Source organism: Scyliorhinus torazame, chromosome 10 (genome assembly GCF_047496885.1).
Source record: "Scyliorhinus torazame isolate Kashiwa2021f chromosome 10, sScyTor2.1, whole genome shotgun sequence".
In the NCBI taxonomy this organism is placed as follows: Eukaryota; Metazoa; Chordata; class Chondrichthyes; order Carcharhiniformes; family Scyliorhinidae; genus Scyliorhinus; species Scyliorhinus torazame.
The window spans coordinates 178,650,282-178,678,015 of NC_092716.1; the positions used below are offsets into that span (position 1 = coordinate 178,650,282).

At 45.2% G+C, this 27,734-nt stretch overlaps 1 protein-coding gene across 1 annotated transcript in view; it reads right to left on the minus strand.

The window, feature by feature from the left end:
* The window catches only part of ddb1 (damage-specific DNA binding protein 1), a 118,458-nt gene that overhangs the window by 18,143 nt on the left and 72,581 nt on the right, over positions 1-27,734 (minus strand). Inside the window, exons 19-24 of the mRNA XM_072518998.1 lie at positions 16,672-16,795; positions 13,279-13,443; positions 11,669-11,763; positions 9,846-10,016; positions 7,461-7,570; positions 4,193-4,362 (exon numbers count right to left, since the gene is read on the minus strand). Of these exons, the coding sequence (XP_072375099.1) occupies positions 4,193-4,362; positions 7,461-7,570; positions 9,846-10,016; positions 11,669-11,763; positions 13,279-13,443; positions 16,672-16,795 (835 nt within the window). The remainder of the gene's footprint in view (positions 1-4,192; positions 4,363-7,460; positions 7,571-9,845; positions 10,017-11,668; positions 11,764-13,278; positions 13,444-16,671; positions 16,796-27,734) is intronic.

Genomic DNA, 27,734 nt, shown 5'->3' on the forward strand with positions numbered 1-27,734 from the left:
CTGGCCTCTTTAAGAAGGGCCCACAGTGGAGACTGGATGTCGGGCTGTTAGCGGATGAGGAGGTGTGCGAGCAGATGATTCGGAGGCCCGGAAGCGAGATTGTTGAAGGAGAGGCAGAAGCTTCAGATGAAGCTTGGGTTAGTGTCCACGGGGAAGGCAAGAGGGCAGTTGCGGAGGGGCAGTGTAGGTGTACGGGGAGAAGGCGCGTAGGATGCTGGTCCACCAACTGAGGAAACCAGAGGCGGCGAGGGAGATTGGAAGGGTGAAGGACAGGAGGGGAAGAGTGGTACTCGACCTGGTGGGACTGAATGGGGTATTTGAAGCGTTCTATAGGAGGTTTTGCGAATCGGAGCCTCCTATAGAATACGGGGGAGCTCCCCCCTACATTATTGCAGGCATCCATTTCCCGCATATTAAAGAAGGATAAAGATCCAGAACAGTGTGGGTCCCATCGCCCGATATCGTCGCAAAACGTGGAGTGGACGCAAATTGAGGACTGTGTGCCAGGGGCAACAGGGAAGAACAGACGGCGTTCATAAAGGGGAGGCAACTGTAGGCGAAAATCCAGAGGTTACTAAATGGGATAATGATTTGGAGGTGGCAGTTGCAATGGATGCAAAGAAGGCGTTCAATCGAGTGGGATGGGAGTCCTTGTGGGAAGTGTTGGGATGGTTTGGGTAGGGATTTGCAGGCTGGGTCAGATTGTTGTATAGGGCACAGCTTGCGAGCCTGCAGATGAATTGGGTGAGCTTGGGGTACTTCGGGCTACACTGTGGGTTAAGGCTAGGGTGCCCACTCTCCCCGTTGCTTTTTGCCTTGGGAATAAAAAAGTAATTGGCAATGGCACTTAGAGCATCAAGGAGTTGGAGAGGGATTGTTGGGGTGGGGGTTGAGCACAGGGACTCGCTATACGCGGACGACCTGTTGCTTTATATCTTGGACCCACTGGGAGACATTGGGGGAATGAGTATTTTAAGTGAGATTGGCCGGTTTCCCCGGATATGAGCTAAACATGGGAAAGAGTGAAGTCGTACTGATCGAGGCCAGTGGGTAGGAGAGGAGGTTGAGCGAGCTGCCGTTTAAGGTGGTGGGGGCAAGCTTCAGATATTTGGGTATCCAGGCGGCACAGGGATGGGAGCAGCTGCATGAGTTGAACCTGCGCGGTTGATGGAACCGATATGGTGGGGGGGGGGGGGGGGGGATTTTAAGAGGTGGGATGTGCTGCTACTATCGCTGGCGGGTGCAGACAGTGAAAATGACAGTGCTGCTGAGGCTCTTATTTGTTTTTCAGAACCTCCCGATCTTTTTCCCAAAATCATTCTTCAGGAAAGTTAATGCTTTGATCTCAGGGTTTGGGTGGGCCGCAGAAACCCCACGGGTAAAGGTGCTGTTGGAACGGGGGTGGGCATGAGCTGGCCTTTCCAAACGTAATGAATTATTATTGGGCAGCGAATATTATTAAGTTGAGGAAGTGGGTAGTGGGCGAGGGGGCAGATAGAGTCTCTTGCCGGGGCACGGGTTTAGGGGCATTGTTGACGGCGTTCTGCCATGCTCGCCGGCCAAGTACTCCACGAGCCCTGTGGCAGCATCTGAGGTTGGAAGGAGTCGCGGTGTGGGCACCGATTTGTGACAATCATAGATTTGCTCTGGGGGGGGGGCTGGCGATGGGCAGGGATCAAGCAGTTTGGGGACCTGTTTGTGTAAGGGCAGCTTATCCCCGTCAGGAGGAAAGATTCCAAGAGAGGGATACCCAAGGAAGTTAAGGAGGGTATTAAGTTGAGAGAAAAAGCATATGAGGAGGTGAATGTCAGTGATAACCCCAAAGATTGGGAAAAATTCAGAATCCAGAAAAAGAGGACTAATAAGTGTTTATTTGCTGTAACCTGTTTTGATACATTTTGTAATAAAATACATCAAAAAAAAAAGAAGACTAATAAGGTAATAAAGAGGGAGAAAACGAACTACAAGGTCAAACTAGCAAGGAATATAAAAACTGACAATAAGACCTTCTTCAAATATATGAAAAAAAGAGAGGCCAAAGTGAACATAGGCCCCATAGAAAATGTATCTAGGGAGATAGTGATGAGGAACAAGGAAATGGCAGGGGAGTTAAACATTTTGCATCAGTCTTTACGGTGGAAGATACTTTGAAAAGCCACGCTAAAATAGTCCCTTAATTAGAAAAAAATGAATTGGGTACTTTAAATTTTAAAAAGCATATAGGACGGGGCTTGACAGGGTAAATACTAAAGAATATGGGGAACAATCAAATACCATCTTTAGAGAAGTAGTATTAGATAAACTGATGGGGTTAAAGGTAGATAAGGCCCCTGGCCCTGATGGTTTGCATCCTAGAATCATAAAAGAAGTAGCTACAGAGATAGTTGAAGAACTGGTTGCAATTATCCAAAAATCCTTTGGATTCTGGAGAAGTACAGGACGATTGGAAAACTGCCAATGTGACACCCCTATTCAAAAAGGATGGAAGGAAAAAAAATGGGTAACTATAAGCTGATTAGCCTAACATCTGTTGTTGGAAACATGTGGGAATCAATTATGAAGGAATAATAGCAGCACATTTGGAAAATCATAATCTAATCAAGCAGAGTTCGCATGGCTTCATGAAAGGGAAATCAGACTGGCTAGTTTATTAGACTTTTTCGAGGAAGTCTCAACCAGAGTGGATGGAGGGGAACCAGTAGATGTATTGTACTTGGGACTTGGACTTCCAGAAGGCGTTTGACAAGGTACCTCACAAAAGGTTGTCATAAGAGCTCATGGTGTTGGAGATAGTACATTAGCATGGATAGAGAAGTGGCTAATGGGTGGGAAACAGCAAGTGGGGATAAGGGGTTCTTCTTCAAGTTGGCGATCTGCAACCTGTGGGGTTCTACAGGGATCAATGCCGGGACCACAACTGTTTACATTATATATTAATGACTTGGAGGAAGGAAGCGTAGGTACTGTAGCCAGGTTTACAGACAGCACAAACATTGGTGGAAAGGCAAGTTGCAAGAGAGATGCAAACAGTTTGCGAAGAGATTTTGGGCAAAAAGTTGGCAAATGGAGTATAATGTGGGAAAATATGAAGTTGTTCATTTTGGAGGAACAAAAGAACAGGGTATTATTTAAATACTGAAAAACTGCAGAAAGCTGCAACACAGGGCGACTTGGGGCACTTGTGCATGAAACACAGAAAGCTAGAACACTGGTGCTGCAGATAATCAGGAAAGCTAATGGAATGTTGGTCCTTATTTCAAGCAGGTTGGAATACAAGATTAGGGAAGTCTTGCAGCAACTATACAAGGTGTTGTTGAGACCACATCTGGAGTACTGTGAGCAGTTTAGGTCCCCTTAAGGAAATATATTATTTCACTGGAGGTGGTTCAGAAAAGATTCACAAGGATGATCCCCGGTGTGTTTGGGGGGGGGGGGGGATTTCTTGTGAGCAAAGGTTAAACAGGTTGGGACAGCATGGTAGCACTGTTGCTTCACAGCGCCAGGGTCCCAGGTTCGATTCCCCGCTGGGTCACTGTCTGTGCGGAGTCTGCACGTTCTCCCAGTGTCTGCGTGGGTTTCCTCCGGGTGCTCCAGTTTCCACCCACAGTTTAAAGACATGCAGGTTAGGTGGATTGGCCGTGCTAAATTGCCCTTAGCGTCCAAAAAAGGTTAGATGGAGTTATTGGGTTACGGGGATAGGGTGGAAGTGAGGGCTTAAGTGGGTCTGTGTAGACTAGATGGGCCAAATGGCCTCCTTCTGCACTGTATGTTCTATGTTACTATGTATACTCACTGGAACCAAGAAAAATGAGAGGTGACATTGAAATATATTGGGCCGGCACGGTGGCGCAGTGGTTAGCACTGCAGCCTCAAAGCGCCGAGGACCCGGGTTTGATCCTTTCCTTGGATCATTGTCCGTGTGGAGTTTGCACTTTCTCCTTGTGTCTGCGTGGGTCTCACTTCCATAACCGAAAGATGTGCAGGGTAGGTGGATTGGCCACGCTAAAATTGCCCTTAACTAAACAAAAATAATTGAGTACTGAAAATGTGCAAGTTTGGTCGATTGGCCACGCTAAATTGCCCCGGAAAAAAAAGAAACTATATAAATGCAAGTTACTGTTGTTGCTTTTGGAATAAGCATTTGATGTAAGCTTTTGTTCTGTTCAAACAACCTTCAAGTGTGCAAACTCACCAATCATGCCATTGACTGTGCCAAACAATACCGAACCCAGTGTAGGTGTGGAAGTCTCGCCAAGATTCTGCATTACCAGAGATCCATGACAGAACACATTAACAAACTCGCCAAGGTGGAACAATCCTACTTCTTGGAGATGTTGCCTTTCTTCATCTGTTGTAGCCGCACTGAAAACAAAAACACAACACTATTGCTGCATGTACAATTCCAACAGCTTCCATTTTATGGTCAGAGAGGTGGCAGAACTCACTGCAAACTGAGTATTTAATTACATTGCTACAATGCTTCTCACAGAAGGTGATACCCAAGAACACTTTACATGGTTAGGAAAACATTCAACATCGAGATGGGACCAGGGAAAGAGAAGGAAAAAATGCCTAAAGCATGGTTGAGGAGTGCTTTTAGTTTAGAAACTAAAGAGATGCATTAAATTGGAGGAACTTTATTGAAGGGTGGGGTATGGTGACAGAAACAATGGTCACTAATGTGCAACGAAGGACAGCGGGAAATATACCGTGCTTGCTGAAGAAAAGCGGCTCAGTAAAATGAAATGAAAAGAAAATCGCTTATTGTCACAAGTAGGCTTCAAATGAAGTTACTGTGAAAAGCCCCTAGTCGCCACATTCCGGCACCTGTTCGGGGAGGCTGGTACAGGAATTGAACCATGCTGCTGGCTTGCCTTGGTCTGCTTTCAAAGCCAGCCCCTATTAAAAAAAAGGTCACTGAGCAAATTTGCTTGGATATGGGAAGCCAGTGGACCTTTGCAATGACAGAGGCGAATGGAAGCAACAATGTTGGCGATGGTATAAATGTGCTGTAATTTGAAGAAGGTAAAGGATAGAAGGCTGACTGGAAAAATGTTTTGATAAGTTGAATTTCAAGATGATACAAGCATATAATTACATAATTAGAACATTATGAAGAAAAGGTACAAGCTGTTAAACCTCTGACAGCCAGTTGGTGGAGAAGGATACGACCAGAATGTTAATCTTTACATAGTTTTAGATTTATTCCCAAAGAGACCTTTAGGTCCTAACTCTCCAACACAACCACCAGTGTCAAAGTAGTGTCTCTTTATATCAGCTCAACTCATTACCTAATAAGTGTTCCACACTTGTATAAACTTAACCTTAATTTATCAAGTGAGGAACAGTGATATTTGTGGAAAAATTGATCTTGGTAGCCCAAAAAAACATGCACCTTTCCATAAGATGGCAGGATGTGTATTTGCATCCAAACTCAAATGAAGTCTTCATCTCCAGTGCAGATGTACCAACAGCAAGCATGGTGAAAATACAAAAATTTGCAATTCAGAATAAAATGAATGAAATAAAAAAGTAGCAAAAAGTAAACATGGAATAAATAACATATTTCAGAAATGGAAATAATCCTCATCGTTTTGGAGGACAGTCAGATGGCTCATGCTCTGCTCCCAAATAAACATCAAGAGAAAGAATGTGTGTGTGTGTGTCAGGAACAGTAACAGTCAGAGATCAACGTAATGGAGGTGGGGAAATGACCTTGTATTGTAACCCTGTGAAGTCTCACTTAATATTCAATCTGAGGCTGAGTGAGAACAAGAGTGCAAATTTCTGAAAAGTGTTGATAGAATTCAAGCACTAGTATATTTAAGATCTCATCGTGCTCATGTGCAGTGGTCAATTCAAGCAGCCTGAATGCAGAACAAATCTTTACAACCTTTTTAAAAATGAAGCAGCAGAGACCACATTTGTAGGTTTGACTTTCAAATCAAGATGGTACCAAAGTCACACCCTTAAACTGGTCTGTGCAATTCAAAGCTGGCTGGGTATTCATCCTACAAGAACATTCTTTCATATTTCCTTTGTGATCTGTCATGAATTTGCCTGGTAACATAAATTAAACAAGACATAATAGGGTGTGATCTGCCCAGCTACGGGTAGAAATCTGCCTAGTTACAGCTGGAGCCAGTATTCAAAAGGCAGGATGAGATGAGCCTTTCCCAATAACGATATTACCAGGCATCATAAATAGAATCAGGTGAGATCGCCTATAAAGTTGAAACAGCTAACTTAGACAATCGGGAGATCAATGAGGTATATACATGCTAATTTTTAGAGTCAAGGAATTTGATAGAGGTAGACAGCCAAATATGCAGAATGCAGAATCAAAGGAGAGAAATGGCAGCAACCTCAGAAGCAGGGGGGCCAGTTTTACATCGAGCATCCTGATGCCAGTTAACATCTAGCAGTTGAGAGGCTCTTCATTCACCTGAGGAAGGAGCAGTGCTCTGAAAGCTCGTGATTTGAAACAGACCTGTTGGACTTTAACCTGGTGTTGTAAAACTTCTTCCTGTGCTCACCCCAGTCCAACGCCGGCATCTCCACTTCATAAATGTAGCTTAAGGGCGTGATCCACCGGCCGCAATGCGCTCTCCCTTGAGCGCTGAACGCTGGAGAGCCCTCTCGCAGTCTTCCCGACAGTCTTCACGCCTCGCGGGATTCACCCAGGTATGTGTGTGGGGGGGGGGGGGGGGGACCCTTTCAAAATGATGGCCTGATCTCTGAGTTCAGCTCCCCGTGCTAAACAAATTCCTAAGAGTGGGGTAAACCAGTGAGAAACTCCCCTGCCCAAAAAAATGATTAAGTGTCATTGAATAGCAGTGGGGAATTCACGGCAGAGCCGGCGGGAAACTCTCTGAAAAACCTGCCACAAATGAACTTAGAAATTTTTGAGAATCGCACTTGAAATATTTTCACTGAATCAGGAAAAGGCAGACTTGACCATCAACTCTGTATTGTGTGGTAATAATGAGTTCAATTTTACTTATAGTTTTATTTACTTTGTTGTTTGGGGAAAAAGGAACTCTTAAGGATTTCAGGAATCATAGATATATATTTTGGAACAAGGTGTACATTCCACATAAACTCTGAGTGTTTAGTGGTTTACGTATTTAATCATCTTAAGAGTAGTGTAGTCCTGTTCGTCTGTATTTATCTTTCCTTTAATTTCATACTTAGTCTTCAATAATTGTTCTTATTAGCTGGGCTGTTTATTCTCACTGGGGTTTCACTTGTTTTCTCACACCAAAACAAAAAACTATACACCCTTTGAACTGTTGTTCAAAGCTCGGATACCCTCGCAGATAACATCTGCGTGCTTCATGACAATTTTGCACTCCAACTGTGGCCAGAGCATTTGTGTAATATATTGCATTGAAAGGTTTAACGGGAACATGTACATGCAATGCGTGCAGGACTGGAGTGAATTCACAGAACCTGCTCACCTGTCTTTCTGGCACACAAATAAATTGAAGGAGTTTTCTGCACCAAGGAAATTATCGTCATCCAGTATCTCAACAGCACTCATCCAATTAGGGTTGAAGTCTCGGGCAATCTTATGTAAAAGTAAAGGAACAAAATAAATGCAAGTCTTTTTCATTAATGTAACAATATAACAGTAGACAAATACTTGTGATGTCAATTAATGAGATACTAAACTGAGGCATTGCCTACGTGATCCAAATTTACTATTTGAAAAAGATTGGATTATTAGAGACCCGACAGTGCAGGAGGCCGTTCAGCCCATCGAGCCTGGACCGACCCTCCAAAAGAGCACCCCATCTAAGCCAATCCCCCACCCTATCCCCGTAACCCCACCTAACCTTTGGACACTAAGGGGCAATTTAGCATTGCAATCCACCCGACCTGCACATCTTTGGACTGTGGGAGGAAACCAGAGCACCTGGAGGAAACCCACACAGACATGGAGAGAAAGTACAAACTCGACACAGTCACCCGAGGTCAGAATCAAACCCAGGATCCTGGCACTGTGAGACAGCAGTGCTAACCACCGCGCCCCATGATGTGGACTCAAATGTTAACTCCGTTTCTCTCTCCACAGGTGCTGCCAGGCCTGAGTCTATCCAGGATTTTCTATTTTTATTTCAGATTTCCAGTATCTGCAGTATTTTGCTTTTATTTAATGCTATAAAGTTCTCTCTCTAGTAATGGCGAAGATGCATTTTGGAAATTTCTTTCATTGAAAGCAGAAATGGTAGGACCCTCAGAACAGCCTCTATAATTAAATTCCAGTCCAATATCTATGAAATTAGTGCAACTCTGATCCTCTTGTACAAAAGTCTCATTTTGCTGTACAGTAGGGAGGGTGGAGGTAAGGGGCACAAACCACAAATACAGACACAAAGTGCAGGTTTAGTTTCCGCCAAAGCCTCGCAATCATAGAGATTCAGTCAGTCACACAATCCACCAAAATACATTAAAATTGATTTAAATGGGTTGAATTAATCAGCTGCAGCAGATTACTTAAACCATATCATTTCTGTAATGTGGCGACACAGAACTGGATGCAGTACTCTAGCTTCAGCCCAATTAGTGTTTTGGACCATAACCTCCCTTCTCCTATATTCTGTGCCTTGACCAATAAAAGTATCCTGTATGCCATTGTACATCATCTTATCTACCCAATCTGGTACTTTCAGGGATCTGTGGGCATCCGCACCAAGCTTTCTCCATTCCATTAACTTTTCACTATCCATTTATTTGTGTATCAATTACCCGGTTTGCTCTCCCAAAATGCATTATCATGGACTTCTCTGGATTGAATTCCATGTTGTCACTTTTACCCACCTGACCAGTCCACTGATTTGTTCCTTCAGCCTTCTTTCTCACCATCAACACACAGCCCATTTATGTTTCACCTGCAAATGTCTGCATCATGCCCTTACCAAACCTAAATTGTCAAATGCACAAAAAGCAAGGGATCTAATAAAGGGCCCTGCAAAACCCCAAAGGAAACAGTCATCTAGTCACAAAAATACCGTTGCCCTTTGCTTCCTGCCACGGAGCCAAATTTGAATCCAACTTGCCACTTCCTCTTATATTCCTTGAGCTTTGATTTTTTTTGACCAGTCTGTTATGCTAAAACTATGTAGGCTACATCAAAATCACTATCTTTCATCAACTATCCTGGTTACCTGTTCAAAAAATTTAATTGTTGAGTCAGGCACGACTTCTGAACAAACCCATGCTGACTGTCCTTGATTAAGCTGTGTCCAAGTAATAATTTATACTGTCTTTCAATTTTCCCCAAAAAATATCAACCACAGAGGTTAGATTGATTGACCTGTAGTTACTTGGTCCATCCCTTTGCCCTTTTTTTAAGCACTACAATATTAGCAGTCATTTCGCACTGTGCCTGTAGGCCGAAGAGGATTGAAAAATGACCGACAGGACCTCCGCTATTTCCTCCCTTGCTTCTCCTATCTGGGCCTGGTGGGCATCTATTTTCAGGATGCAACATCTTATTGGTGGCCAACATTACACTGGGACATTCAAATCAGAAGAAGGCCCCACCAGATAGCTAGTCGAGATTAAATCAACAGCTGGGGTATCAAAGCTGGACGTGACATCTCTAGGTCAGGGAAAGTAGGAAAATATAATTTTGTCAAGCTTCACTCTTCATCACTGACCCCTTGCATAAAAGTGTGCATACAGACTTTTGGTGAAGACAGGACCAAACTGTGTTGTAATTCCTTCCATGGGTGAACATTCTGCTAATTAAAATGTCAATATCCCCCATGATGGGCCAATATGATTTTGCTCTTTGAGCAGCAGGAAACTGCAAAAAAGCAACTCAAGTTGCATTGTACCTCTTCAAAATTCCCTTCCATTGGTTTATATGCAAGAAGCAGCACTGAACGCATCAGATCTCCCACCAGTATGAAGTCTCCTTTTGTTTTCAGGTAGAGTGCCATGATATTATTGTAGTGGTTGCATTCTGTACGTAGCTCTTTTTCTGCAGTCCATTCATATAATCGCACCTAAAGTGAAAAATCATACTTGTTACTTCATCAGGTCCAGAAGAGAATCCAAGAGTAAATACATTAAGATTTGGTTTGATCCACCTGATAAAAATCAGTGATGAGACAAATGAATAAGAAAATGAAGCTGTCAGTAGGATTACAGTGAACTCCAGTGAATGTGAATCTTTACTCCATGTCCATTTGAACTGAAAACATCCATCTAAACTATGAAGAACACACTCAGTGGTACAATTATCGAGTGCATGTTTTTGCAAAATTGGGTTGGAGCTGGAACAAACTTTTTGTAGTTGCCAGGTACTAGAATAAAGTTATGGCAGTTACTGATCGAGGAGGTGAATTAAGAACAAAAGACAAAAGTTGCATTAGATGGATGCTCAATTTTCCTTTCATCTATTAGTACATTTGTGTAGATATATTTTATATATTACACACAGCACATATAGCAACAACACTAAAACTTCTAATTACACTAGCATTATTATTAAACTAGGTCCTTCCAATAATTTCAGTTTTTAGGCAGAATTTAAAAATCCTGTGCCACTACTTGAAGAGGAAATTCAGTCAAGATCCTGCTCAATATCTCACAGTCAGTCAATTGGAATAATTGGTTATTCACGTCATTTGTGGTTTGTACGATGTTACTGGTGCAGATGCTTGCCACATTTACCTCATCACTGCACTCAGACTTGCACAAAAATTGCATAACAGCAACAGGCAATTCCCCCAGTCAGTCCACATGGGTGTTTACCTACCACATGGGTACCCCAAAAATGCTCCATTATGTGAAGAGACTCAAGATAATTTTTGCATTTATCATTCCCCTTATTTCTTTATATCACTCAAGTGTGCTGAACTCTGTAATTCTCAATCTACATCTGCAGGTATCATAAATTTTGTGACATATTATTGTGAGAAAACACACACTTATTAACTAATTTTAAATAGCTACAGGTATAAATTTAAAAGGTAAAACTACTCTCAAAATGCAAAATTAAACCGCACAGACTAGCTTTGACTGCTCAGTTCATAGCTTGAAACCAGAGGAACTGATTCTTCTTCCTCCAGCCCAGGGAGAAGAAATAAAATGTAAAAATTCATGCAAAGCTTAATGTCAACAGAATGCTAACTGAGACATGTGCAGCAACAGGAGCCCTCTTAGAAGGGGAAGAACAAAGAAAAACACACTGAACCATAAAACATGCCAATTTTTAATAGAAAGAAAACTATTTTTACAACTTTCACACAGCAAGCCAAAACAGCCGGCACCACTGAACAAGGGCTGCATGGTGGTACAGTGGTTAGCACTGCCGTCTCACGGCACCAGGGACCCTGGTTCGATTCCGACCTTCGGTGACTGTCTGGGTGGAGTTTGCACTTTCTACCCATGTCTGAGTGGGTTTCCTCTGGGTGCTCCGGTTTCCTCCCACAGTCCAAAGATGTGCAGGCTAGGTGGATTAGCCGTGCTAAATTGCCCCTAAGTATCCAAAATTTAGGTGGAGTTACGGGGGTGTGCGGTGCAGACTCGATGGGCTGAATGGCCTGCTTCTGCACTTTAGGGATTTTATGAAATTTACATTCACCAACAGATCATTTTGAGCAGGCAGACTACATGCAAAGAAAAGCTTTGAGAATCTTATAGGCTTAAGTACCGTGCTATTGATGCTTGCCAACAACTTGCCATTGAACTCTACCATGGAATATACAGCACCTTTTACTTCTTTTTCTGCTACTGTCTGAAGTTTACCTGTTTAATGAAACAATATGTTAGTTAAAATATCCATTCTTGTATTTTAAAACAAAGTCCATTGAGAAAGGTATGGGTAAACTAGAGGAAGAGCAGTGGTTGATCCAAAGTGCTCATAAATAGATGTGACCAAACAATCCTGTAATTTTATCTGCACTTCTGGTACGAGATATACTCCACTGTACTGGAGAAGAATGGACAGAGCGAGAGAAGAGACAAAATTAATGTAAAGTCTACTACTTTGCCTGAAATATGGATCAACAAAGGTGCAGTGCCACAACAACGTAAAGATGTAGGTCCAGACTGGTCTTTGTTTATTCCTACGTCTGCACAGTTGGAAGCATGGGGGAACAACAACATGGATCATTACTTCTCATCAACAGGACAGAATGCTGATGGAGTGGGAGGGAACACAGATAGGGGAGGGAAAGTGCAAGTGGGAAGATGAGCTGGGTAAGGAGCTGGAGGCAGGTCTGTGGGAGGATGCTCTGAGTAGAGTCAACATGTCGTCATGTGCCAGGCTCAGCCTGATACAATTTAAGGTGGTTCACCAGGCACACATGACAGTGGCTCGGATGAGCAAGTTTTGGTGGTAGAGGACAGGTGTGTGAGGTCTGTGGGAGGGCCCGCAAACCATGTCCACATGTTTTGGGCATGTCCGAAACTTAGGGAATTCTGGCAGGGATTTGTCGATGTCATGTTCATGGTGCTAAAAAAGAGGGTGGCCTCGAGTCCAGAGGTGGCGATTTGTGGAGTGTCGGAAGACCCGGGAGCCCAGAGGGCGAGAGAGGCTGACGTTTTGGCCGGAGCTCGGAGACGGATCCTATTATCCTGGAGGGACTCGGAGCCCCCAAAATCGAGGGTATGGTTAGCGACATGGCTGGGTTTCTCAGGCTTGAGAAAATTAAGTTCGCCCTGAGAGGATCAATGTTAGGGTTTGTTCGGAGGTGGCGCTTGTTTACCGACTTCTTTGGGGAAATCAAATCTGTTCACAGATATGAGAGGGGGGGGGGGGCGGTTAGTTTAGTTTAGATCAGGCGTGATCAGCGAGAAGAGATGGAGGGACTGGGGAATTGTGTGAAGAAGCCATGTTGGCTGGGTATGGTTGTTGGGGGTGTTATGTACTGAATTATATTTACATTTGTTTTTATACTTAATTATAAAATCATAAATGCCTTAATAAATATTTTTTTTTAAACAGGACAGAATGAACTGTAAGCCAGCATTGTTCAGTATTGGTATATGGAGAACTCTAGGAGTCAAAACTTCATGGTCATAGTGCAGGTGCAATGTGATGGGTCAGAAGCCTTCAATAAACATACATATGGATCAGGGCTGCTCAGTGGTGGTGCAGGAAGCACTCTGCAGGTCAGAAGCAATACCATTGTCTCTCACAGTAACAATGCCAGTCTGCACATGATGGTGCAATTGGGTTTGGGGACTTGATGGAAAGAAGACTATTTGAACTTTTCAGTAATTGGTTTACAACAAACATAAGCTGAGCACATAACCTACCGTCAGAGTACTGAAACACAATGATTCGACCCTGTTTTGGTTCTGCTTCTTCAGGATATACCATTGCTGTGCCTACAATGAAGTATGTATTCGGATCTTTGCCTAATTTGCAGGACACAATACTTAGAGCATACTCGTTCTGAAGGAACTGATGAGCATGAAGAACTGAAAACAGGAGACAAAGTCATGTTAAAATCAATGGGGATCTGACCAAACAACCTGATTAAATAAGAAATCTACACAAATAAAGCCATTAAAACTCAGAATAAAGGGATCCATAAAGCTGCTTGCTCGCAACCAGGCCAGCAGCCATGATGCTATAAATCGACATAAAAAGAAACAAAATTCTATCAACAGTCGTACTCCTGATCACAGTAACTTTGTTTTTCTCTCCATAGGAGCTCCCTAATCTGAGCATATCCAGTATTTTGTTTTTATTTCAAAACTTGGGTGTCTCTTATGTCCCTAGCAATTACCTGTTTTCCTGCCGACAACAGGCAATAAAAAATGTAATGGAAAATAATTAGTTCTGTTAAATATTCGACCAAATGAAGACTGAAATAATCTAGATGACGTCATGGTAGCACAGTGGTTAGCACAGTTGCTTCACAGCTCCAGGATCCCAGGTTCGATTCCCGGCTTGGGACACTCTCTGTAGGGAGTCTGCATGTTCTTCCAGTGTCTGCGTGGGTTTCCTCCGGCTGCTCCGGTTTCCTCCCACAGTCCAAAGATGTGCAGGTTAGGTGGATTAGCCATGCTAAATTGCCCTTAGTGCCCCAAAAAAAACTTGGGTGGGGCTACTGGGTTACGGGTATAGGGTAAAGGTGTGGGCTTAAGTAGGGTGCTCTTTCCAAGGGCCGGTGCAGACCCAATGGGCTGAACGGCCTCCTTCTGCACTGTAAAGTATATGCTTCTACGACCCTAAAATAGCTATAGTTACAAATAATTGGCAGAAAACTAAACTTCTGCAAACAATTTTTCAAAAGAAAATACAACCGGAGTGATAGTTTAAATGGAAAGATGTTTGGTGAAATTGTTTCCTATCCCAGTTGATATTATAACTGGACGGGAAGATCCCAGAATGGAACTCTGGCTCAAAAGGCCGTAATATATATATATATATAAAAATGTGGAGGGACAATCGCAAGACCACTAATTAATTTTAAGAAGAAAAAAACATTTCTTCAACATGAAAGAATTGTAGTAAACTCCTTTACTCCCTTTTTAGCATACACAGGTGTTAGGATTAACACAGATTACAAAGTGCATGGCATAGTGGTTAGCATTGCTGCCTCTCAGCAGCAGGGACCCAGGTTCAATTCCGACCTAGGGGAGTCTGCACATTCACCCTGTGTCTGAATGGTTTCCGCTGGGTGCTCCGGTTTCCTCCCACAATCCAAAGATGTGCCGATTAGGTGGACTGGCCGTGCTAGGGTGCCCCTTAATGTCCAACAGTTAGGTGCCCTTTCGGAGGGTCGGTGCAGATTTGATCGGCTGAATGGCCTCCTTCTGCACTGTTATGGATTTTTTTTAACCCCCCCCCCCCCCGTGTTTTAAAAAATACATTTATAGAGTATCCAATTCCTTTTTTTTCCAATTAAGGGGCAATTTAGCGCGGCCAATTCGCCTATCCTGCATATCTTTTTTGGTTGTCGGGGTGAGACCCAAGCAGACACAGAGAGAATGTGCAAATTCCACATGGACAGTGACCCCCCAGGGCTGGGATCGCACCTTGGTCCTCAGCGCCATGAGGCAGCAGTGCTAACCACTGCACCACCGTGCCATCTGCGTTGTAGGGATTCTTTGATTGCATGATACATCTTAGATTGCAGAGTCATATTGATGTCTTACATGCTTGTTGATCTTAACCAGTTAGGAAGAAATTTCACATTTGGAAATGTTATGAATGGTTATATTTTGAGGTTAAATAAATTTGGACATTCCATGGTGAAATAGCTTTACACGGGTTATTTGAAGGAGCAAGATAAAGAAGAAGCTTTTTCAGTTCCATGCATCATATGCACTCTTGGATCTTGCCCGGTGTTTCTCATAACTTTTATAATTCCCCGATTCATAATAACAGGAGTGTTACAGCAGGTAGGAAAATAATGTATTACATGGGGCAGCACAGTGGCTAGCACTGCTGCCTCACAGCGCTAGGGTCCTTGGGTGACTGTGTGTGGAGTTTGCACATTCTGCCGTGTCTGTGTGGGTTTCCTTCGGGTGCTCAAATTTCCTCCCACAGTCCAAAGATGTGCAGGTTAGGTGGATTTGCCATGCTAAATTACCCTTTAGTGTCCAATGGTTAGGTGGGGTTACAGGGATAGGGCAGGGGAGGCGGCCCAGGCAGGGTGCTATTGCAGAGGATCGGTGCACTCGACGGGCCGAATGGCCTCCTTCTACACTGGAGGGATTCTATGAATCCTGCACTACAATGGTCTCATCAACATAAATTTCCTTTTAAGCACACCAGATGATGGTGCTCAAATGCACACTGCTCTACATCTCAAGTGAATCTGGATTTCTCTGCAGAATCCCACCCCCCAGGTGATTGTTATGCGAGAATTTCCAAACACCACTCTAATAAACACAATTTAAAATCTTCTCTCATAATCATGCTTTCCCACAGCAATTTGCATTTTGATATCCAGGTTTTGCAAATTACCAAGCTTTTAACAGCGGATCGAGTTCAGGATTTTACACCACTCCCTTTTAGGTGTCCTTTATCTCAACGGCTTTTACACAAACCCGAGATCCAGCCAGCAATTTCCACAGTTATTTCAACTCATGTTCCACAGTCACTTCTGATATCTTTCTGGCATCTCAGCCTTCTTCTCAGCTCAGTCTACCTTTACTGAACAGGGCTCTGTTCTCATACCTTTAACTTCAGTCTTCTTGGAAACCTCTCTTCATTTCTCTAGTTTCCTTAATTTCTTCAGATTTTTGCAATTGTTTCCCTTCTCCAGTATGGCCTCTCTCGCCTTCTAAACCAACTGCTTCGAGCTGATCTGTGAGAGTTGCCTTCTCTCTATACCTATCTTCATCTGCTCTGGCTTCCAGTTAAAACCAAGAAGAATGGAAAGCTGGTGCCTCTGGAAAGTGGCCTCCTGTAGCGAAGTAATAACTCACTTCTATTTATTCTTCACGTCACAGTCCTCTCCATGCACAGGGAACATGCATTTGAAACTGAACCAACCTCCACACATTCAAACACCTTTGTCCAGCATGAATCCAACTAGAGGTTTTACTCTTGCAGGCTCAGAAACATTAAATTAAACCCACTGAAAACTAGACCTTATTTCTAATATTTACCAATACAAATATAAATCCCTAGAAACTACCTTTATTTGGCTAACAATCACCAAAACTCCAGTAACAACGGAATCTATTTACCTTCAAAAGTATGTTGATCTATGATCAATAGATTGTGGACTTCCACTTCATCCCCAAATGAGCTCTCATGCTGTGACGTACTACTTGGGAAGAGCTTACTGGAGCTAACACTAGTAGAAAGAGCCTATGGGGAGAACAAGGCACAGTTCAATAAAGTAAAAAATGAAGAATCACAGGCATTGATATCCAGAGAGCTTTGCTATCCTTTCTTTTTAAATAAACATTTTATTGAGGCATTTATGGTTTTATGATAATAAAAGAAACAAACACAAGCAAACATAGTTCAGTGCATAACACATCCCTCCATCTCCCACTGGTCCAACGCCCCCCCCCCCCCCCCCCCCCCCATTGAACCTGCTGCCAGTTTAGTTTTCTCTGAAGAAATCGATAAACGGCTGCCAATTCCAGACAAACCCAAACGTTGATCCTCTCAGGGCGAACTTAATTTTCTCAAGACTGAGAAACCCAGCTATGTCGCCAACCCATACCTCTGATTTTGGGGGCTTCGAGTCCTCCACGCTAGTAATATCCGTCTCCGGGCTACCATGGAGGCAAAGGCCAAAACGCCAGCCTCTCTCGTCCCCTGGCACCCGGGTCTTCCAACATTCCAAAGAAAGTCACCTCTGGATTTGGCACCACTCTCGTTTTTCGTACTGTGGGCATGACATCCGCTAATCCCTGCCAGAATCGCCTGAGCTTCAGGCATGCCCAAAACATGTGGACATGGTTTGCGGGCCCTCCTGCACACCTCACACACCTGTCCTCTACCCTAAAAAACCTGCTCATCCGTGCCACCGTCATGTGCGCCCGGTGATCCACCTTGAATTGTACGAGGCTGAGCCTGGCACGTGATGAGGTGGTGTTAACTCTGCTCAGAGCATCCTCCCACAGACCTGCCTCTATCTCCTTTCCCAACTCATCTTCCCATTTATGTTTTATCTCACCTATCTGGGTTTCCTCCCACTCCATAAGTTTCTTACAGATTTCTGATACCTCCCCTCTCCCACTCCCGTTCTAGAGACTACCTTGCAGAAGCGGAAAGGTCGAAACCTGCCTTTGCACAAAATCCCTCACCTGCAGATGACGAAACCCATCGCTCCCCGGCAATTCAAACTCCTCTTCCAGGTCCTCCAAACAGGGAGAAGCTCCAATCAATAAACAGATCCCCCAACCTCTCAATCCCTGCTCTCTGCCTCCTCTGAAACCCCCATCCATCCTCCCTGGGACAAACCGGCGATTACCACAAATTGGAGCCCACACCGGCGCTCCCCCTCCTCTTACATATGCTTCCGTCACTGTCCCCGAACTCTCAGGGTCGCCACTACCACTGGGCTCGTGGAGTATTGGGCCGGTGGGAACGGCAGAGGAGCCGTTGCCAATGCCCCGAACTTGCGCCCTTACATGAGGACGCCTCCACACTGACTACTCCCCCCACTACCCACTTCCAAACCGTGGCTTTATTTCCTAAAGTTCGGCAGTGCCAGCCCCCCCCCCCCCCCCCCCCCCCCCGCCAAAACCTCGGTCTCTGCTCCAACAGTACTTTCGTTACTCACAGAGTTTTACCCACCCACACAAACCCAGATATCACCTTATTCATCCGCTTAAAAAAGGCCTTTGGTATAAAAATAGGGAGGCACTAGAAAACAAACAAAAATCTTGGGAGGACCATCATTTTTACGGTCTGTACCCTCCCCACTAGTGACAACGGGAGCATATCCCACCTCCGAAAGTCCTCCTAATTTGTTTGACTAAACGGGCCAGATTTAATTTATGTAGCTGCTCCCAACACCTTGCCACTTGGATACCCAAGTAGCGAAAAAACCCTCCCACCACTTTAAACGGCAACTCCCCGTCTCCTCTCCTGCCCCCTCGCCTACATCACAAAAACCTCTCTTTTACCCATATTCAATTTGTACCCCAAAAATCAGCCAAATTCCCCATAGATCCGCATAATCTTCCCCATCCCCCGTAACGGGTCAGAAATATACAGGAGTAGGTCATCTGCATATAACGAGACCCTGTGTTCCACCCCCACCTGGACTAGCCGCTTCCAGTCCTTTGACACTCTCAGCGCCATTGCCAATGGCTCAATAGCACAAACAACAGTGGGGAGAGGGGACATCCCTGCCTTGTCTAAAGTAGTCCAAATCCACTCGGTTCATCCGCACACTCGCCACCGGTGCCTAGCACAGCAACCGCACCCAGTCAATAAAACCCTGCCCAAACCCAAACCGCCCCCGGACCTCCCACAAATAATTCCATTCCAACCAGTCGAAGGCCTTCCTCCCGTCCATAGCGGCCACCACCTCTTCCTCCCTCCCCTCGGAGGGCACCATGATTACATTCAGGAGCCTTCTAACATTGGCTGTTAGCTGCCTGCCTTTCACAAATCCCATCTTCCCCTATCACCCCCGGCAACAGTCCTCTAGCCTCAAGGCCAGAATTGTCGCCAACAATTTGGCATTGACATTCAGTAGGGAGATTGGTCTGTATGACCCACATTGCTCTGGGTCCTTCTCCCGCTTCAGGATCAATGAAATCTAAGCCTGTGGCATTGTTGGGGGAAGAACACCCCACTCCCTTGCCTCATTAAATGCCCTCACCAGCAGCGGACCCAGCATACCCATACCAGAAAACTTCTTGTAAAATTCCACTGGGTAACCATGAAGTCCCAGGGCCTTGCCCGACAGCATGGTCTCCAATCCCTCTACTACTTCTGCAATCCCGATTGGGGCTCCCAAACCCCTCACCAACTCTTCCCCCACCTTCGGAAACTCCATCCTTCCAAAAACTGCCCCATTCCCTCCACCCCAGCTGGGGGCTCCGACTCACACAGCCGACTGTAAAACTCCTTGAACACCACATTCACCCCCGATGGGTCCAACACCGTATTCCCCCCTCTGTCCTTCAGCCTTCCTATCATTGGCCGCCTCCCTGTTCCTTAGCTGGTGTGCTAGCATCTTACTGGCCTTCTCACCATACTCGTATCTCGCCCCTCTCGCATTCCTCAACTGCCCCACCGCCTTCCCTGTGGATATCAGACCAAACTCTATCTGCAGCTTCTGAGCTTTGCTATCCTTAACATAGCAGCGTGCATATCTAATGCTTTTAAACATTGGTGCTCATTACAGCTTTGGGATGATTGCAGGTTGCCTCCCTCCGTTTGCGACCGTTGAGAGACTTGCTACAAAACACGCTGATGGTGTCATTATTTCTCTTTTACTAGCTCTACAGTTAAAGGCAGTAAAGGAACGTTATCAACAGATGATAGTTATCAAAACGACTATTAATTAAGAGAAAATACTCTACTTAAATATAAATGTGCAATGCAACTATTGTCCCTCAATTTAATTTTCCCTCTTCCTCCAGGGAAGTAATTGGTCTCCATTTAACAATGTTCACATGATTTAAATTGGTACTCTCATTTTGGAGAACTATACGATCAGATCTGAATGTTATCATTCCTTAATGCAAATTGTGCAGCGTTGCTGAGTGTTGATTGGCTAAGATATGGATTGGATTAGAGTCCTTGGGGAAGAAATGTTAATGAGTATCAAAAGAATCAGCAAGTACTTTGCACCCTTCACAAATTGCACATAGCATTATTGCCTACAATTAATTAGTTGCATGCCTCCGAGGGTACTAACAATTCAAATATATCCAGCGAATGATTTGGTTGTTTTTAAGTTGTTTTGTTTTAATTAGCATTGCAGACCAACTGCTCCCTCTGGTTGGAATCAGCTATCATTCTGGCAACTCACTGACGCCCCAAAATGTTCACAGAATTTCAGAAATATATTACACAGGAGACCATTTAGGCCAACGTCCGTTGTTCTAGTTCTTTGAAAGATAATCCCACTTTTCGTCCAAGACCCTGCATTTGTCTTGAGTACCTTCCAACTCCCTTTTAAAATTTATAGAATCAACTTCCACCACCGCTCCAGGTCGAGTATTTCAGCTCCATTAAATACCCCAGCCATGCCAATGGTCAGGGTGGATAAGCTGACCTCCACCCCAACAGAACCCGCCTGCAAGCGATCAACGAGGCGAAAGCTAAAACAACTGCCTCCACTCCAGTCTGCAACTCCGTCAAGTCTGACACCCCGAATATGGCCCCCTGGGGATAGTGGGCTCAAAGTCAACATACAAGATCGCCAACATGGTGCTGAAGAACGACCTCCAAAATTCCCCCAACTCTGGGCAGAACCAGAACATGCGTAATTGGATGGGCCCCTCCCACACCACTCACAAATATCCTCCACGCCCTCTCATCCTCGACTTTGTCAGGTGCGCTGTGTACCACCTTTAGCTGCATCAATCCCAGCCTCGCACACAAGTTTGAGGCATTCACGCCACAGCCTTCTCCGCATCCAGCGCCATCCCCAGCTCCTGCTCCAACTTCACACCTTCCAGACACCTCATCCTTCTCCAAAACCGTCCCATTGATCGCCAACATACATACCGCCTCCCCCCCCCCACCCCTCCCCCACCCCGTTGAATCACCGACACCATCCCCTCCAGCAACAAGGAGCACTTTGCCACTGGAAATGTTGGAAAATCCTTTTTTGCGAAATCCCGCCCACCCGGGAACCCAAACTTCGCCCCCAACTCCTCCAAACCACCATTCCAAAAACAAGTCCTTCATCTCCATCACCCCTCGCTCCTCTCATCCCCAAAACCTCATATCCATCCTCCCTGGCTCAAACCCGTGGTTCCCTCAGATCAGCATCACCTTCGAACCCACCCCCAACCTAAAGTGCTGCTGAAATTGCCTCCATATGTTCAGCATGACCACCATCACAGGACTTCCCGAGAACCTCCCTGGGGCAAACAGGAAAGGCGCCGTTGCCAGCGCCTGCAACCCCGACCCCTTGCAAGAGTCTGCCTCCATCGTCACCAACAAAGCCTCCGACTCCCTCCTCCAATTCTGCACGTTCACCGGCCAACAATAGTGTAAAAGGTTCGGAAAGACCAAGCACGCACCCCCACTCCCACAGATTGTCGCCCTCTGAAGTACTGACCTACTGATCCTTGCCACCTTACCTGCCCACACAAACCATCAAAACTAACCTATCCACCCTCTCAAAAACAATTTGAGCAAAAAGACCGGCAAGTACTGACATAAAAATAAAAACCACGGAAAAATGTTCATCTTAACCGTCTGCACGCAACCTGCCAAAAATAGGGGAAGACTGCCCCACCTCGATGGATCTACCTTTGACCCTGCCCACCAGACTCGTAAAAGTTCAACTTACAGAACCGGGTCCAATCCCGAGCTACCTCTACTCCCAAATACCTAAAGTGAGTTGTTACCATCCAAAATGGCAACCCCCCACCCCTCCCCAACTCCCGCCCCTGGGGATGTCACCACAAAACACTCACCTTTTCCCAAATTATACTTATAGCCTGAAAAAGCCCCAAATTGCCTCCGAAGTCCCATTATATCCCCCACTGAAGAGCTCAGGTTAGCGACATACAACAACAAATCATCATACAGGGACACCCAATGCTCCACTCATCCGAGCACCTCAGCGCGATGGCCAAGAGTTCTATAACCAGTGTAAACAGAAGGGGGCAACATAGAGCATCCCTGCCTCATTCCTCTATGCAATGCAAAGTACCCTGAATTCATCTCATTTGTGTGCACACACACCATCAATCCTTATAAAGCAATTTCACCCATGCCACAAACTTAGGCCCAATCCCAAAACTCGCCAACACCACAAATAGATCAAACACCTTCTCCGCATCCAGCACCACCTCCCTTCCTTCTGCCGGAGAAAGCACCAGGCGCCGCACATTTGACGATAATTGTCTGCCCTTAACGAACCCCGTCTGATCTTCCGCAATCGTAGACGGGAGGCACTCCTCCAACCTTCGCCAATATTTACATTCAGCAAAGATATAGGCCTATGTGGCCCACACTCTACCAGGCCCTTGTCCTTCTTAAGCAACAATAAAATGGATGCCTTCCGTAGTCACTGGCAGTGCCCTGTTAGCCATCGCGTTCTGAAACATCTCCATCAACAGAAATGATGCCAACTTATCCATAAACATTTTATAAAACTCTACCGGGAAACTATCCAGCCCCGGTGCCTTACCTGCCTGCATTTTCCCGATCACTTCCTGCACTTCTTCCACCCCCACTGGCTCCTCCAACCCTGCCCTCTCCTTCTCTCCCACTTCGAGACACTCCAATTCGCTCCCCTTTGCCAAAAAGGTCCCTCATCTCTGACTCATCCTTTTATAAATAAATTCTGAATACCCAATTCTTTTTTTCCAATTAAGGGGCAATTTAGCATGGCCAATTCACCTATGCTGCAGTTCTTCTTGGGTTGTGAGGGTGAGGCCCACACAGACACAGGGAGAATGGGCAAACTCCACACAGAAAGTGACCCAGGTCTGGGATCGAACTCACGTCCTCGGCGCCACGACAGAACTCAAAAGGCCTTGTTCACCTGCTCCGGTGCCAGCACCAGCTCCCCTGTCCGATCCCAGAACCGAACAATCTCTACCGCAGTCGTCTGCTAGCAAGGTTGGCCTGCCAACAAGCTGCTGGCCTTCTCCCCTTACGGCCCCTTGCCCACGCCTGCCCACCCACTCTATCCATGCTCTCACTCTTGTAGACCTCTATCAGGTCACCCCTCAACCTCCTTCATTCTAATGAAAACAGTCAGAGTCTAGCAGTAGAAGGATGTTTTTCTGAATGGAAGATTGTGACTCGTAGCGTTCCACAGGGATCTGTGCTTGGGCCTCTGTTGTTTGTAGTATACATAAAACAATTTGGAGGAAAATGTAGCTGGCCTGATTAGTCAGTTCGCGGATGACACCAAGGTTGGTGTCAGATAGTGGCAGATAGTGTTGAGGATTATCAGAGGATACAGCAGGACATAGATAGGTTGGAGACTTGGGCAAAGAAATGGCAAATGGAGTTTAATCCGGACAAATGTGAGGTAATGCATTTTGGTAGGTCTAACATAGACGGGAAATATACCATAAATGGCAAAACTCTTAGGAATATAGAAAGTCAGAGGTCTGGGCGTGCAGGTCCACAGAGCTTTGAAAGTGGCAACACAAGTGGACAAGTTAGTCAAGAAAGCATACGGAATGCTCGCCTTTATTAGATAGGGCATCGAGAATAAAAATTGGCAAGTCATGCTACAGTTGTATAGAACCTTGGTACGGCCGCACTTGGGATTATTGCGCACAATTTTGGTCGCCACACTACCAGAAGGATGTGGAGGTTTTGGAGAGGGTGCAGAGGAGGTTTACCAGGATGTTGCCTGGTCTGGAGGGTGTTAACTATGCCGAGAGACTGAATAGACTCGGACTGTTTTCATTAAAAAGACGGAGGTTGAGGGGTGACCTGATTATGAGGGACATGGATCGGGTGGATGGGCAGGCACTCTTTCCCATTGTGGAGGAGTCAGTCACCAGGGGGCATAGGTTTAAGGTCCATGGGGCAAAGTTTAGGGGCAAAGTTTAGAGGAGATGTGAGAGGCAGGTTTTTTTACGCAGAGGGTGGCGAGTGCCTGGAACACGTTGCCAGGGGCGGCTGAGGAAACAGATACATTAACAGTGCTCAAAAGATATCTCAACAAATACATGGATAGGTTGGGTATAGACTGCACTAGGAAGTGCTGAGGGTTTTGGCCAAGGGTGGTATCTTGACCAGTGCAGGTTTGGAGGGCCGAAGGGCCTGTTCATGTGCTGTATTGTTCTTTGACATTATCTGTGAGAGGCAAGATAACCAAGAACAAATCTTGTGTTGCCATGGAATCAGAAATGTTTTGAGATAATAAAACTCAAGAGCATCAGAAAGTAACGTGCATTGTTAAGTAACCCCACTCAACCTTGAAAAGGGGTTTGGAGCATGCTTCAAGGAATCATGGACCTGTGCATGTAAATGCATACACAAAAAATACAAGAACTTAATGCCCAAAGCAACTGTGCTACTGTCAACTGGAACAAATGATTGGCCTAGTTTAATGGAAAAAAGGCATCTAAAGAGTCAACAGATTATGATTAAACGTCCATCTGGCCAATCATATAAAAAATGTACTGCAGCAACTCACCAAGGCTTTTTTGACAGCACCTCCCAAACCCACAACCTTTACCACGTAGATGGACATAGATAGCAGATGCATGGGAACACCATCACCTGCAAATTTCCATCCAAGCCTCACATCATCATTCACTGTTGCTGTGTGAAAATCCTAGAACTCCTTTCCTAACAGCACAGTGGCTGTTTCTACAACACATGGACTGCAGCAGTTTAAGGAGGCAACCCACCATCACCTTCACAAGGACAATGCGGGATGGGCAATAAATGGCCTGGCCAGCGATGTCCACACCGTGAACAAACCATTTTAAAAAAAAACAAGGCATTGAAGACACCAGGCAGGGTCAAGTTGGCTTTTCTTATTTTATCTGTGTACTAACAATTTAAATAAAAGTAATCTCTGATAGTGTGCCTGTTCAAGATTCAAGTCAGTGAACCCCACTGTTCAAAATCATGCAATTTGCAAAGTGCATCGAATCACACCCGAATACATTGAATTCCAGCTGTCATGCTTCTGTCCATGTTACCTGAAGTCTAAACTATCCTCTTCATTACCCATTAGTCCATCTCATTTTGCATCATCTGCCAACTTTATAATGCTGTTCCTTCCACCAGAGTCTAGGTTATTGATAAAAGTTCCAAAAGGTAATGGATACAAAACTAACTTCAGGAGACCACCACTGCAAACCAACTCCCAGTCTGAAAACATCCATCCACCAGTCTTTATGTCACAAAGCAAATTTCATATCCACATCACTCTCCCCTCATTTTCATAAGCTTCCAAGTTCTTAATAAGACTCCTGCATAGCATTTTGCTGCATCAAGTCCATTCCACTCAATCAAGACAGAACAACACAGCTTACCATTCCAAAATCCATTTTGGCTCTCTGATTACTCCAGGCCTTTCTAAATGGAAGTTTATTTTTCCAATAACTGCCCCACCACCGAAGGCTGACTGGCCTGCAGTTTCTTGGTTCATCCCCATCTTTCTTGAATTGTGGTATGACACCAGCAACTCTCTAGTCTTTTAACGCTACTTTTGTTTCCAATAAGGAATTAAAGAATGTGACCAACACTTCCATTTCATTTTTTGCTTCTTTTAACAACCGAGGATGTTTTTCACCTGCACCAGGTGATTCACTATCTTTCAGCAATCCTCTTAGTACCTCGGTTCCATCTATTACTCTCCTCCCTGTAACTTCCCTTTCCCCTCTTAAAGTAACCTTTACATCATCCTGAAGGCAGATGCAGAGCACTCATTTAATACTTTAATCAAATCCTCTGCCAGTTGGGTCTTAATAAGTCCAACTTTTTCCCTAGTTAATATCTTACACAGTACGCATTTAAAATATGTTTAGGGTTCATTTTAGTGCTTTTATAAATCTTTGTCATTTTCAACATTTTCATCAAATAAACAAAACAAAAAACAAATAAAATAACAACCCCCAACCAAAACCAGCAGCCAGCCCCCTCAATAGACCCACCTGCAGCCCAGGCTGACACCCCAAAAATGGCTTCTAGGGGCCTTGGTTCCACGTTCACGTGTAGTACCCCTGGAATGATACTGAAAACCTCCCTCCAATACCATTCCAGCTTCTGAAAGGACCAAAACATATGTGCATGGTTTGCAGGACTCCTCCCACAGCATACACATACATCCTCTACTCCCTCGAAGAGTCGGCTCATCCTCACCCTCACCCTCGTGAGGTGCGCCCTATACACGACCTTCAGTTGTATTAGTCCCAACGTTGTGCATGAGGTAGAGGCAGGCGTTCACCTTCCAGAGCACCTCACACCACAGACCTTCTCCCATAACCTCCCAAAACTCTTCCTTCCACTTGGCTTTAATCCTCTCCATGGACACCCCGTCTTCCCCCAAAATCCTCCCGATCGTCGACACCACCGCCTTCTCCATTCCCCCTGCCATCAATATGTCTTCCAACAGTGAGGGGGTCGGCGCTATCGGGAAGCTGTGAACCTGCTTCCTAACAGTCTTGGAGCTGCAGGTGCCTAAACCCTTCCCCAATCCATATTTCTCCCCAACTCTTCTACCCTTGCACAACATCCCCCCCGGAACACGTGTTTGTTTGTTTTATTTATCTGTCTATCTATCTATCTATATCTATCTATATATCTCTCTCTTAATTTAAATCAGCTGCACACGAACTGCCAGTGACAGAGGGAGGTTGTCCCACCTTGCCAAGTCTGCTTTCACCCTCCCCACCAACCTTGTAAAATTGTACCTATAGCCCCCCCCTCCATCAAGTCCCGCGCCATCAGCACCCCAAATACCTGAAGTGGGTTGCCGCTCTGTGAAATGGCAGCCCTCCCACTCCCGCCTGGGACACTACAAACTATTCACTCTTTTCCAGGTTCAATTTATATCCTGAAAAAGGCCCAAATCTTCGGAGAAGTTCCATTATGTTCCCCACCGACGTACTCAGCTCTGATATATGTCGCAATAAATCATCCGTGTACAGAGATACCCGATATTCCATCCCCCCCCCCCCCCCGCATACTATTCCCTTCCACAGTCCTAAGCTCCTTAAAGCGATGGCTTAAGGCTCTATCGCTAATGAAAATAGTGGAGCACCTCTGCCAGGTCGCCCGGTGCAGAGCAAAGTACCCCAAACTCATGTTGCTCATGCGGACCCTAGCCATCGGTTCCTTATACAATAGCCATACTCACTCCGCAAAATTCTGCCCCATCCCAAACCTCTCAAGAATCGCCATCAAATACCCGCATTCTACTCCATCAAATGCCTATAGCGCAACCAGCACCTCCGTCTCCTTTCCCTCAGCCGGCATGATTACATTTAATAACCTCCGAATATTTGAAAATAGCTGCCTCTCTTTCACGAACCATGGGCGTCATTCTCCGACCCCCCAGCGGGTCGGAGAATGTCCGTTGGCCGCCGTGAATCCCGCCCCCGCCGGTTGCCGAAGTCTCCGAAGGGAGAAACGTCGGCGGGGCGTTAATGGCGCCGCTGACGTCGGAGAA